Source organism: Phocoena phocoena, chromosome 15 (genome assembly GCF_963924675.1).
Source record: "Phocoena phocoena chromosome 15, mPhoPho1.1, whole genome shotgun sequence".
NCBI lineage: Eukaryota > Metazoa > Chordata > Mammalia > Artiodactyla > Phocoenidae > Phocoena > Phocoena phocoena.
In genome coordinates this window covers 84,319,749-84,333,015 of record NC_089233.1, presented here as the reverse complement: position 1 = coordinate 84,333,015, position 13,267 = coordinate 84,319,749, and the positions used below count along the sequence as shown (strand labels likewise).

At 46.0% G+C, this 13,267-nt stretch overlaps 1 protein-coding gene across 1 annotated transcript in view; it reads right to left on the bottom strand.

The window, feature by feature from the left end:
* The window catches only part of PHACTR3 (phosphatase and actin regulator 3), a 218,207-nt gene that overhangs the window by 28,110 nt on the left and 176,830 nt on the right, over positions 1-13,267 (bottom strand). The window contains exon 8 of the mRNA XM_065892441.1: positions 6,802-6,955. Coding sequence (XP_065748513.1) covers positions 6,802-6,955 — 154 coding nt within the window. The remainder of the gene's footprint in view (positions 1-6,801; positions 6,956-13,267) is intronic.

The window sequence follows — 13,267 nt, the reverse complement described above, 5'->3', positions numbered from 1 at the left end:
TATAAATCCAAAAGAAATGAAAACACTACTTTGAAAAGAAACATGCACCCCAATGTTCATAGCAGCACTATTTACAACAGCCAAGACATGGAAACAACCTGAGTGTCCATCAACAGACAACTGGCTTAAGGTATATGTACATACACACAGAATATTAAGCAGCCATAAAAAAGAATGAAAAACTGCCATTTGCAGCAACACGGACGGACCTAGAGAATATTATCCTTAGTGAAATAAGTCAGAGAAAGACAAGTACTATATGATGTCATGCATATATGAATCTAAAAAATAATGCAAATGAATATGTATACAAAACAGAAACAGACTCACAGACATAGAAAACAAACTTGTGGCTACCAAAGGGGAGAGGAAAAGGGGGAGGGACAAATTCAGGGTATGAGATTAACAGATACAAATTACTATACATAAAACAGATAAGCAGTGAAGATATACTGTATAGTACAGGGAATTATACCCATTATCTTGTAATAACCTATAATGGAGTATAGTCTCAAAAATGCACAATCACTAAGTTGTACACCTGAAACTAATGCAATATTGTAAATCATCTATACTTCAATTTTAAAAAAAGGAAACTACTGAAGCACTTTGGAGAACTACAGCAGACAGGAAGAGAGGTGACAAAAGCAAACTCAAACTGAAATAGAGATGCTCACCAATAATCATGTCTCGCTCACAATCACTCCCTCCACGACCTCAGCCTCCAGGTGGGCATCAGTTTCACGTGAATGCTTTAGAAAAATTTCAAGTCCTACATGTTTGGCGTTACTGGCAAATAGGCAAAACCTCCAAATGTTGAATCATCAAATGGCAAGAGTCTGTGGTAATGCCTATATCTTAGTTTTCTTGTAACCATGAAAAAATGTAACATAGGTGAAAGAGTTAGAACACAGTATGATCAATAAATGTGAGACTCCTTCCTTCCAAAAAAAAAAAAAGTTGAGGGAATTAAGACAAAGGCCATATAACAGAAGATCAAACACAGACACACAACCCAAACGATACAACACACTTTTGACAGGTATCTGCATACTTGGCTCTGAGCTTCCTGGTGGCCAAGGCAAAAAGGGAAACACAATCAACTATAAAATGTGCATTCTCCTTAAGATACTAACAGACAGCTGTTACACAGAAGTACAGCTTATTTTGATCCTGAGGCCTCCAAGAACGGTCTTCCAAGGGTGGCAAGGAAGGGGACACAGTGCAGCCTAAGGCAACAGTGACACTTAGGAGAAGGGCTCTGTTAAAATACAGATTCCTGTTCAAGAGACTTGGGGTGGGGCCTGGGAATCTGTGCTTTCACAAAGCTCCCTGGTGATTTGGATGGACGCTCTGATGTTGGAACTGGCGTGGATCGGGTGACCAATTACCCCCGCACCCCATATTTCCCGCTGTGTGAGCACAGGCAAGTGACTGCACTGTTCTGAGCCAGTTATCCTCATCTGAAAAACAGGACCATGAATAGCACCTACCCCAGAGAGCTCTCACAAGGCTCCAAGGCGGAAATACGCATGAAACGCTTAGCAGGAAGCTGGTACACAGAAGACACTGAATACATGTTAGCAACGACCATCATTAATAACCACACTTTTCTGTCCCTCCTTAGATGGTGCTTATGGGGCAGGATTCAAGTCACCCAGGAGGAGCTGGGCTCCCACCCGGCACTGCAGGTCGGGAAGAGGAAAAGCAGCAAATATTTATCAACATCTGTTATTACGCAATCCCCCACCCGCTGCAATGACGCCTCAACACTTCCCAAAGGAGCAGCTTCCTTTGCAGCAATTAAAATTAAGCCATTTTTCTTCCTGCTAAGGCCAGAAAAAGTAAGTTTTCTGTATTTTCTAAACCCTGTGTCCACAGAACTGAGACCCTGCACTGCGCCCCAGCATTCCTGACACCTTCAGCGGAAAGAAAGTCCCACTAGGTTCATGGTGCTGATTATAAGAGTGCCAATCTCCACCTCCATCCTTAAAAGCATCAACCCTCCTCCTTAAAATTCCACAGATTTCAAGGCAAGCACGGGGCAAGGGAGCAGGAGCACAGAACACTTCTTCCTGGGAATCTGTTTCCCGGAGGCCTGAGTGGCGGCAGCCTGTTCTGGATGTGGGAGAACAAAACGTACAAAGGGACCGGCTGGAGGGTCATTTAATGCACGAGCGGCTGGGCCCGTGAGTCATGGCCACTGAGCCTGTGTTAACGTGCCACTGGAGGGCGCTACTGAGCATTAATCAGCTTCTCACATGCGGTCCCACAGCAGAGGACACCCCAAGGGAGACTTAACAGAAGGTTTGTGCATCACTCCGGAGGTGCCAGGCCAGGCAAAAAAACACCACAGTCACGGACGAGAACAACAATGTACTGACATTAACAACTACTCTAACACGACCTTGGCCCTCCAGGCGCTGCTTCTACAGCAGCTCGCTACCCTGGCCTGGCCTGCTAGGTTGCCTCTGCCCCTGCCCTGGTGACAACTAGCCCGAGTGCGTCCAGCCAGGACCAAACAGCAGCAGCTCCACCCCCCAGAGTGCCTCCTGCAGGGATGCACTTTCACACCTGTCTGTCCAGGGACTAACCTGGAACCTTCTAAAGGGGCCCCAGGAGGAAGGTGCTGCCACAGTGTTGAATTTACAAACCAGGGGGAGATTCAGAGAAGGCCGCGCTGGCCCAAACCCACACCGCTGTGACGGAAAGCCTGGGATTTGAACCTACTTGTCTACGTTTCCCCAGAGCCCGTGGTCGGCCGAGAGTCTCTGTTCGCTAACTGCACTGTTCCGGGGGTGGGAGAATGTTTGCATCCCCTCCGGTTCCCGCCAACACAGGCACGGAGTGTTTTGCACAGAAGCCCAGGGCACTGGCTGGAGGCCTGAATGTCCCCTGATGGAAGCCACACCAGTATGAGAAAACGCAAAGCAGAGACTTAGATAAGCCAGGCCCCGCCAGAGCTCTGCTTCCCCCGCCACACAGGCCTGGGGGTTCTGAGGGACCACCCATCGTCTGACTCCTAGCCCACCTCCTCTGAGCTGTGTGACCCTGGGCAAGTTCCTTAACCTCTCTCATCAAGCCTTAGTTTTCTCATTTGTAAAACGGAGATGATGATAACACCTTCTCTATCGGTTCCTGTAAAGATTAAATGAAATGAGGGAAAGGAAGCAAAACATATTGTACGGGGTCTGCACTTAAAAGGGAAAGTTGTCACTTGATCACTCTGTAATATATACAGATGTCGAATTACAATGCTGGACACCTGAAGCTTATATAATAATAATAAAAGAGAAAGCTGTCGGGCATCCTTAAATGGCGTGCACACAACCCAACTGAAGCAAGACAGTAATTTCTAGAACTTGCCCACTGTGTGAGGCACGGGAGCTAAGGGTCTGTAATACCCTGCGGATTCACTTACACACACCATAAAGGTGAGCTGGGCTCCCATATAGAAAGGGGGTGACCATGATCACAGGGTTTTACTCCTCCTTTACTCCCAAGCTGACTCTGACTTCACGCAAATCCCCAGAGCCAGCACAAAGAGTCAGGGGAGACCGTGACCACTTCACCCAGAAAAGTCCTAGGAGCGCCCAAAAGATAAAAGAGTAAAGGGTCCGGGGCTTCCCTGGTGGCGCAATGGTTGAGAGTCTGCCTGCCGATGCAGGGGACGCAGGTTCGTGCCCCGGTCCGGGAAGATCCCACATGCCGCGGAGCGGCTGGACCCGTGAGCCATGGCCGCTGAGCCTGCGCGTCCGGAGCCTGTGCTCCGCAACGGGAGGGGTCGCAACAGTGAGAGGCCCGCGTACCGGAAAAAAAAAAAAAAAAAAAAAAGAGTAAGGGTCTGGAAATTTTTAAAAATACACAGTACGAAAACACCGACTGCACTTCAGGATACAGTGAATGGCACGTTGCCACAGCAACCAGAGGCTGAATTATTCAGCAAGCGATGGCGGAAGAATCTCTGAAAGGCGGCAAAACAAAGACAAAGGATCCAATTAAACCATTTCTGCAGGGGAAACAAACCTGGCCTGCCAGGAAGGCTACGTCTGCCCGCCTGGGCTGTGACTTCTCAACCACGCTCTCTTCGTGTCTAATTCTGGGGTCGCTTTTCCGTTTTTAAACATGGTGACAAACATCCAAGGAGCTACTATGTTCTAGTCCAAGCTTTAAAATGAGTTACAGATTCCGTCCAGGGCCTGTGTCTGGGGTATCACTTAATCAGGAGTCCTTCGAGGTTTCCCAGCACCCCGCCTTTTCCCACCTCCCATCCGCACTGGGAAACAGGAGTGGGGTCCCCAGAGTTCTCTTAAGCCAAGCACCATCATGACCATTTTGTTATCCGTGAATCACATATGCGACAATGTTTACTATTTTTTTTAATTCACTTAATATTCTATCTTGAAAGAGAAGTTGGTTTGTTTAGCAAATAGAAAACCATTATCGCTTGGCATAATTAGATGACAACTGCAAAAATAATACGTGTAAACATCATTTTTTTTGACTTTCGGGCAGGGAAGGATGTTTTAAAACATGGCACAAATAATATGGACCATAAAGTATATCAGGGCCCGGGAAACTTTGCCCCGTGGGCTGCTGTTTACGTTTGTACATAAAGTCGCATTGGCGTGCAGCCACACTCGCTCACCACGCATTGGCCATGCGTTAGCGTGACGACAAAGTCGTGTGGTCACAGAGACACAGTAGGATCCACAGAGCCAGAAATATTCAGTATCTGACTCTTCACAGGAAAAGTCTGCTGACACCTGAAGTACATGAGCGATAATCTGACAACTTTAAAGACAAAAAACTTTCCCACATCAAAGGAAAGCATGAACAAAATGACAATACCAGTCCTGAAGAGGGAGAAGAGGTGTAATTCACAGACCTGGAAAAGACTGGAAGCTGCAATTTCCAGGGTAAAATCCTCAAATCATTAAGATAAAGAAAACTGCAGGTGATGTACATGAAAGGAACTGAAAAAAACCAGACAGCTAATAAACACTGAAAAAAAAGTTCAATCTCATTAGAAACGAGAGGAAACCAGGCCTCGTGCGATGGTGCATCCCGTCCATGAGACAGGCAACAAGGACACCAAGCTTCATCTGCCAGCATATCCCCTTGGCCATGAGATCGATGCACCTGTGTTTCCACCCCTCCTTCCTTCCCACCCATAAGCATTTACTGAGCACCCATCTGGTCTGTACAAAGCCCCAGAGTGGGTACCAGCCACGCAGGAAGAGGTCTGAGGATGCTTCCGGGAATATGGAGCTCAGGGGAGCTCTCTCCCTCATTACCCACAACTGTATCTCTAGCAACGGCCACGGCGCCTGCCTGCCCCTCATTTGAGTAAAATAAGCCTTTGCTGAATGACCAGACACAGAGCGCTAAGTGCGTGGTGGGTTGACAATCTCACTGCAATCAGGCTAAGAACGTCCAACCTGCAGAGGCCCCCTCAACCCGTTAATATCAGGGAATTCGTTAAAATCCCCCTCTCAGCCCAGAGACTGATCAGGTCGGGGTGGGGCTCATCAATCTGTATTTTAAAAAGCTTCTCCCTGGTCTGGGTTCAGAGCCGATACAGGAGGAGGGGCCGAGGACCCGGCTCCCAGGCCCCACGAGCCATGGTGAGCACCGACTTACTGAGCACCTACTTTGTGCCAGAGCTCGGCCATACGCCTTCCTTACGGGATCTCCCCCCCAAACTCACAATGACCTAGAGATCATCAGCACCCCACTTTATAGACGAGAAAACCAAGACCTGGGGAGGTAAGGCCGCTGGTCCAAGGTCCCCCAGCATGTCAGCACAGAGCAGGGCTATGTGATTCCAAGCCCTCAGGACCCCAGCTGGGGACCCCGGCTGCCTGCAGAAACGTGCGCCACACTGAGCCCGCCCCTCCTCCACCGTGATCCCACAGCTGGTATCATCCCCATTTTACAGGTAAGAAAACTGAAGCCCACAGAATCACAGCATCTGGGCGCTGGGCTTCACCCCCTCACACTCATTGCCCTCCGCTCTGAAAAAACTCAAAGGATTTCGGAGGGTGGCAACACGGGGGCCCAAGCTCCCCGGCAGAGAGCAGAGACAAGGGCCCGTCCACCCGAAATGAGAAGACCTGAGCCTCAGGCAGAGGAAAGACCACCTGGAGAAGAAGTCCAGGGTGACCTTCAGATCAGGGGTCCTCGACTGGGGGATGGCTCCGTCCCCCAGGGGACACTTGGCAGTAACTGGAGACACTTTTGGTTGTCACCATGGGAAGCAGGGTGAGGGGCTGTGAGCATCTCCAGGGTAGAGGCCAGGGATGCTGCTAAATGTCCTACCGCGCACAGGACGGCCCCATCAGTGTCATCCGGCCCCGAACATCAGGGGCCCCGAGTTCGGGAGATCCTGCTTCCGGCCCTCGCTCCTCCAGAGGGCAGGGGGGCGCCACAGACCAGTAGCACCGGCAGCCCCCCGGAGCCTGTCCATACCATAGGCCTTGCTTGGCTTCTATAACCAGTACTTCTCCACAGGGAAGAGTGGCCCCAGGGGGGATCGGGCAATGTCTGGGGACAGTGTCTGCTGTCACAGGGGCGTGCAGCCTGCAGAGGCCAAGGAGGCTGCCAAGCATCCGACAGTGCCCCGACGGCCCCCGCGGTGAAGAGCCATCTGGCCCTGAGCACTGACAGTGGCGAGGCTGGGAAACCCGCCCCGGGCACTGCGTTTGGGGCCGGGACAGTGCAGTGTGGGGAAGGTGGGACATCCGAGGGGGCGGGCTGCAGGGCCGGGACCAGCCCCCACTGTGTCCACGCGTCACTCACTTGGAGAGCTTCATCTCAACCTGCTGCCGGATCTCCTGCCTCTCTTCGGCCGTCCTCCTGGGGAAGATATTGCGGTCCTCCAGTTCCTGCTTGCTGGGCCGGTTCCTCAGTTTCACTGCCAGGAGCTCCTTCTTGCACTTCCTCGGCAGTGTTCCTAAGAGAAGGGGCACCGAGAAAGCGGGTGTCAGGGGGTCGCTGGCCGCCAGTGCAGCCAGCACTTCCCACCCTCCTGCAGGAAAGAACCTGGACCAGAGCCACGCGGGCACGTCTGGCAGCTGTGATGCCCTCCAGCGAATGGTGGGCAACGCACCTCCCTTCACGAAGGCCCACACACAACCACGCCTTCCACAGGTGCGGGATCGTTCATGCATCCGGGGTCTCCAGAGGCAGTCCCGATCGACACCCTTTGCCCCAGAGCGATTACTAATAGCGCCACGTTTTCTTTCAGAAGTGCCCGGGTGCAGATCATAAACTACAGTTACTTTACCCATGGTGGTCCGTTCCCCCATCCCCCTGTCACCCCCCTCTCCCCTCTGCCTGTGACCCCGTGGCCACGTGGGTCCTCTTCCATTCCTGGACGATCCCAACTCAGGGTCTCTGCACCATGTCTTTCCCATGGCGACCCCCCTGCTCTGCCTGGACCATCCAGGGCCGGCCACCTCCTGAATCACGCTGCTGGCCTTGAGCCCTGCCCTCAAAGAGGCCCGACGGGTCCTCCAATCACCATCACCCACCCGATTAACTCCTCCCCTATCTGGTCTCTTTCTTGTTCACTAGCTTATCCTCCATCCCCTCCACTAGCTTTTAAGCTCGACAACAGTCTGTTCTCCTGGGTCCTGGAACAGTGTTGACGTAGCAGGTTATCAAGGAACACGGCTGAGTGAGCCTGGTTCAGGGTCTAGGAGGCTGACATTGACTTTCAGTTCTACACACGTCCAAGCAGCAGAGTGACATCGGTGCGCATGTAAGGTCTTAAGGAACGACGTTTAAACGTACTGAAGAGCAGAAAAGGGGGCTGGCTGCATTCACGGGCAGAAAAGGAAACGGCGCGGAGCTGCATGAAGAGCAGGGTCCTTACCTGCCCCGCAGCGAGCGCCCGTGCTGGTAACGGGCAGGGAACTCCGGAGCACAGTACAGACTGCAGTTTCGCGGCGTGTGGTCTTGCGCTTTTACTAGGGCGTGGGTTTAAATCCCGGGGGCTCAGACCATCATCCAATGAGGTCAACCCCACAGGTGGAGGGAAACTTTATTTCTTAAGAATAACGGCTCCCCAAAGAAAGCCCATTGCTACTGTGGGGTACAGGAATACAAAGCAAGAAATGCCTACTAAGGTGATAATTTAACAGAAGTCTGGGATAAAGTAAGATATAAAAACTTGGACTTGACTGAGGCTTGAGTTTCTAATATGAACTTGTTTGCTGTGCGTTTTATTAGAGACAAAGAGAAAAAGAATGACCCCCAAAGCCATTTCAGCCAGGACTCCAGCCCAATTTTGTTTTAATAGCTTTATACATGACTAGAGTCCTGTATTTATAGAATCATGAAAGCCTAAGGCAGTCACACGCATTTTTCTGTTGATCTTTACTGCATGGTCTGGGGGAAACTGAAAGCTAAACTGGCATTTATGAACTGAGGGAGTCTCAAAGGTCTCAGAAAAAATCCTTCGTGAATGTCAAAGGTCTGATAGGTGGTGAGAAGGACTGCCATTTTATGAGAATTCACTCCACAGGAAATCTCTGTGCTAAGAGCAATTAATTCTCCTCGGCTTATTCATCCAGGCCCTAAGAGCACAACATAGCACCCAGTAGGGCCACAATGAAAACGTCTGGGCTGACGGCCTTCCCCAAGCTATCAGGAGGTTAACAGGTTTGACTACTTAAAAGTCAAAAAGGGAAACTTCCAGACAAATAGCTTAAAGTGAGGGCTTTTCATGAAGCTGAGGAGCACTTCTACACAACTGATGGAATTAATCTAAATGAGCAGGGGATCCAGAGCAGGATGTGACACTGAGAAACAGAGGCCAGGAGACCTTCCTGTCCTGACGATGGGAACAAGCTACCCTCTCCCCCAAAGGCCCCCAAACACACTTGAGATCCTACCTTTGGGGCCAGAAATCCCACTTCCAAGAGTCTGCTCCCAAAACAAATGGGACAAGCACACAAAACACACATAAGAGGGTGTTCACGCAGCCTCATTTACGAAAGAAAGAAATTAAACACAGCCGAAATACGACAAGACAGCATGTGTTAAATTATGGCCCATCTGTAGCATGTGAATGTCGTGAACCTATCATGAACCTAAAAACAGTGGTATATGCATTACTGAGGGACAAAAAGACAGACATGATATGTTGCTAAGAAAAGCAACTTGTGGGAAAGTATGTACTTTTATATATAAATATATCTGTGTATGTGTTTGCATCTAATTTTGTAAGAATTTATAATCTTCTTATAAATCGGCATAGAGATGCCAGGAATGGATTTTACTTATTAATTTTGGTTTTCTGTATTTTATTTTTAATCATCAACATAGCTTTCTTATATCAAAATAACTATTTAAAAAGAAAGACCTTTGTGGAGTGACAGCAGTGAAGATGGTGGAAAATTCTCTCTATAAAAGCAACAAGAAAACTGCAAAATCATTAGAGTCAACTTTTCCAGAACTCTGTAAATTAACTAAAGGGTTGCAGCAACACAGGGAATCTTTATTCAAGGAAAACTGGATGAATCTCAGGAAGAATGTTTTACTCGGTCCCTTTCTCCCCTGGCCCTTTCTCCAGCTTGGCAGCAGCCTTGAAGCAGTCTGTTTTCTGCTGAAAACCAGGGACCTGGCAGCCACTGGAGGGAGGGGAACAGGCTTCATTCCCAAAGAGCTGTCATCATTTGACCTGTCGCTGGTTCCCTGAAGTCCCCACTGCAAGGCTATCCACATTGGATCTGACTCAGAGCTGGCCCAATGCAAAACTACGTTCTCCCCGGGGGTGTGCTTCTCAAAAACAATACTGTCTTTCCAAGCGCAAGGCTTTCATTTATCTTTAGACCAGTCTTCCTCAATACTCTATGGAGTTCTTGATTGGCCAAAGCCAATAAAAATCAATGCATAGGCCAAATATTGTAAGTCAATTAAAAGAAAAACCTTAGAAGAGAAAAAGGGACTGAGAAAATATTTGAAGAGATTATAGTTGAAAACTTCCCTAATATGGGAAAGGAAATAGTTAATCAAGTCCAGGAAGCACAGAGAGTCCCATACAGGATAAATCCAAGGAGAAACACGCCAAGACACATATTAATCAAACTATCAAAAATTAAATACAAAGAAAAAATATTAAAAGCTGCAAGGGAAAAACAACAGATAACACATAAGGGAATCCCCATAAGGTTAACAGCTGATCTTTCAGCAGAAACTCTGCAAGCCAGAAGGGACTGGCAGGACATATTTAAAGTGATTAAGGAGAAAAACCTGCAACCAAGATTACTCTACCCAGCAAGGATCTCATTCAGATTTGACGGAGAAATTAAAACCTTTACAGAGAAGCAAAAGCTAAGAGAATTCAGCACCACCAAACCAGCTTTACAACAAATACTAAAGGAACTTCTCTAGGCAGGAAACACAAGAGAAGGAAAAGACCTACAATAATAAACCCAAAACAATTAAGAAAATGGTAATAGGAACATACATATCAATAATTACCTTAAATGTAAATGGATTCAATGCACCAACCAAAAGACACAGACTTGCTGAATGGATACAGAAACAAGACCCATATATATGCTGTCTACAAGAGACCCACTTCAGACCTAGGGACACATACAGACTGAAAGTGAGGGGATGGAAAAAGATATTCCATGCAAATGGAAGTCAAAAGAAGGCTGGAGTAGCAATTCTCATATCAGACAAAAGAGACTTTAAAACAAAGACTATTACAAGAGACAAAGAAGGACACTACATAATGATCAAGGGATCAATCCAAGAAGAAGATATAACAATTGTAAATATTTATGCACCCAACATAGGAGCACCTCAATACATAAGGCAAATACTAATAGCCATAAAAGGGGAAATCGACAGTAACAGATTCATAGTAGGGGACATAGCAAACAGAACACATAGTAAACCACTTTAAATACTTTAACACCCCACTTTCACCCATGGACAGATCATCCAAAATGAAAATAAATAAGGAAACATAAACTTTAAATAATACATTAAACAAGAAGGACTTAATTGATATTTATAGGACATTCCATCCAAAAACAACAGAAGACACATTCTTCTCAAGTGCTCATGGAACATTCTCCAGGATAGATCATATCCTGGGTCACAAATCAAGCCTTGGTAAATGTAAGAAAATTGACATCATATCAAGTATCTTTTCCGACCACAACGCTATGAGACTAGATATCGATTACAGGAAAAGATCTGTAAGAAATATAAAACACACACTACTTAATAACCAAGAGATCACTGAAGAAATCAAAGAGGAGATCAAAGAATACCTAGAAACAAATGACAATGAAAACATGACAACCCAAAACCTATGGGATGCAGCAAAAGCAGTTCTAAGAGGGAAGTTTATAGCAATACAATCCTACCTTAAGAAACAAGAAACATCTCAAATAAACAACCTAAACTTACACCTAAATCAATTAGAGAAAGAAGAACAAAAAAACCCCAAAGTTAGCAGAAGGAAAGAAATCATAAAGATCAGATCAGAAATAAATGGAAAAGAAATGAAGGAAACGATAGCAAAGATCAATAAAATTAAAAGCGGGCTCTTTGAGAAGATAAACAAAATTGATAAACCATTAACCAGACTTGTCAAGAAAAAAAGAGAGAAGACTCAAATCAATAGAATTAGAAATGAAAAAGGAGAAGTAACAACTGACACTGCAGAAATACAAAGGATCATGAGAGATTACTACAGGCAACTCTATGCCAATAAAATGGACAACCTGGAAGAAATGGACAAATTCTTAGAAACGCACAACTTTCCGAGACTGAACCAGGAAGAAATAGAAAATATGAACAGACCAATCACAAGCACTGAAATTGAAACTGTGATTAAAAATCGTCCAACAAACAAAAACCCAGGACCAGATGGCTTCACAGGCGAATTCTATCAAACATTTAGAAAAGGGCTAACACCTATCTTTCTCAAACTCCTCCAAACTATAGCAGAAGGAACACTCCCAAAATCATTCTACGAGGCCACCATCACTCTGATACCGAAACCAGACAAAGATGTCACAAAGAAAGAAAACTACAGGCCAATATCACTGATGAACATAGATGCAAAAATCCTCAACAGAACACTAGCAAACAGAATCCAACAGCACATTAAAAGGATCATACACTATGATCAAGTGGGATTTATCCCAGGAATGCAAAGATACTTCAATATTTGCACATCAATCAACGTTATACACCATATTAACAAACTGAAAGAGAAAAACCATATGATAATCTCAACAGATGCAGAGAAAACTCCTGACAAAATTCAACACCCATTTATGATAAAATCCCTCCAGAAAGTAGGCATTGAGGGAACTTTCCTCAATATAATAAAGGCCATATATGAAAAATGCACAGCCAACATCGTCTTCAATGGTGAAAAACTGAAAGCATTCCAACTAAGATCAGGAACAAGACAAGGTTTCCCAGTCTCACCACTCTTATTCAACAGAGTTTGGAAGTTTTAGCCACAGCAATCAGAGAAGAAAAGGAAATAAAAGGAATCCAAATCGGAAAAGAAGAAGTAAAGCTGTCACTGTTTGCAGATGACATGATACTATACATAGAGAATCCTAAAGATGCTACCAGAAAACTACTAGAGCTAATCAATGAATCTGGTAAAGTAGCAGGATACAAAAATAATGCACAGAAATCTCTTGCATTCCTATACACTAATGATGAAAAATCTGAATGTGAAATCAAGAAAAAACTCCCATTTACCATTGCAACAAAAAGAATAAAATATCTAGGAATAAACCCACCTAAGGAGACAAAAGACCTGTATGCAGAAAATTATAAGACACTGATGAAAGCAATTAAAGATGATACAAATAGATGGAGAGATATATCATGTTCTTGGATTGGAAGAATCAACATTGTGAAAATGACTCTACTACCCAAAGCAATCTACAGATTCAATGCAATCCCTATCAAACTACCACTCGCATTTTTCACAGAACTAGAACAAAAATTTTCACAATTTGTATGGAAACACAAAAGACCCCGAATAGCCAAAGCAATCTTACGAAAAACGGAGCTGGAGGAATCAGGCTCCCTGACTTCATACTATACTACAAAGCTACAGTAATCAAGACAGTATGGTACTGGCACAGAAACAGAAAGATAGTTCAATGGATCAGGATAGAAAGCCCAGAGATAAACCCACGCACATATGGTCACCTTATCTTTCATAAAGGAGGGGAGAATATACAGTGGAGAAAAGACAGCCTATTCA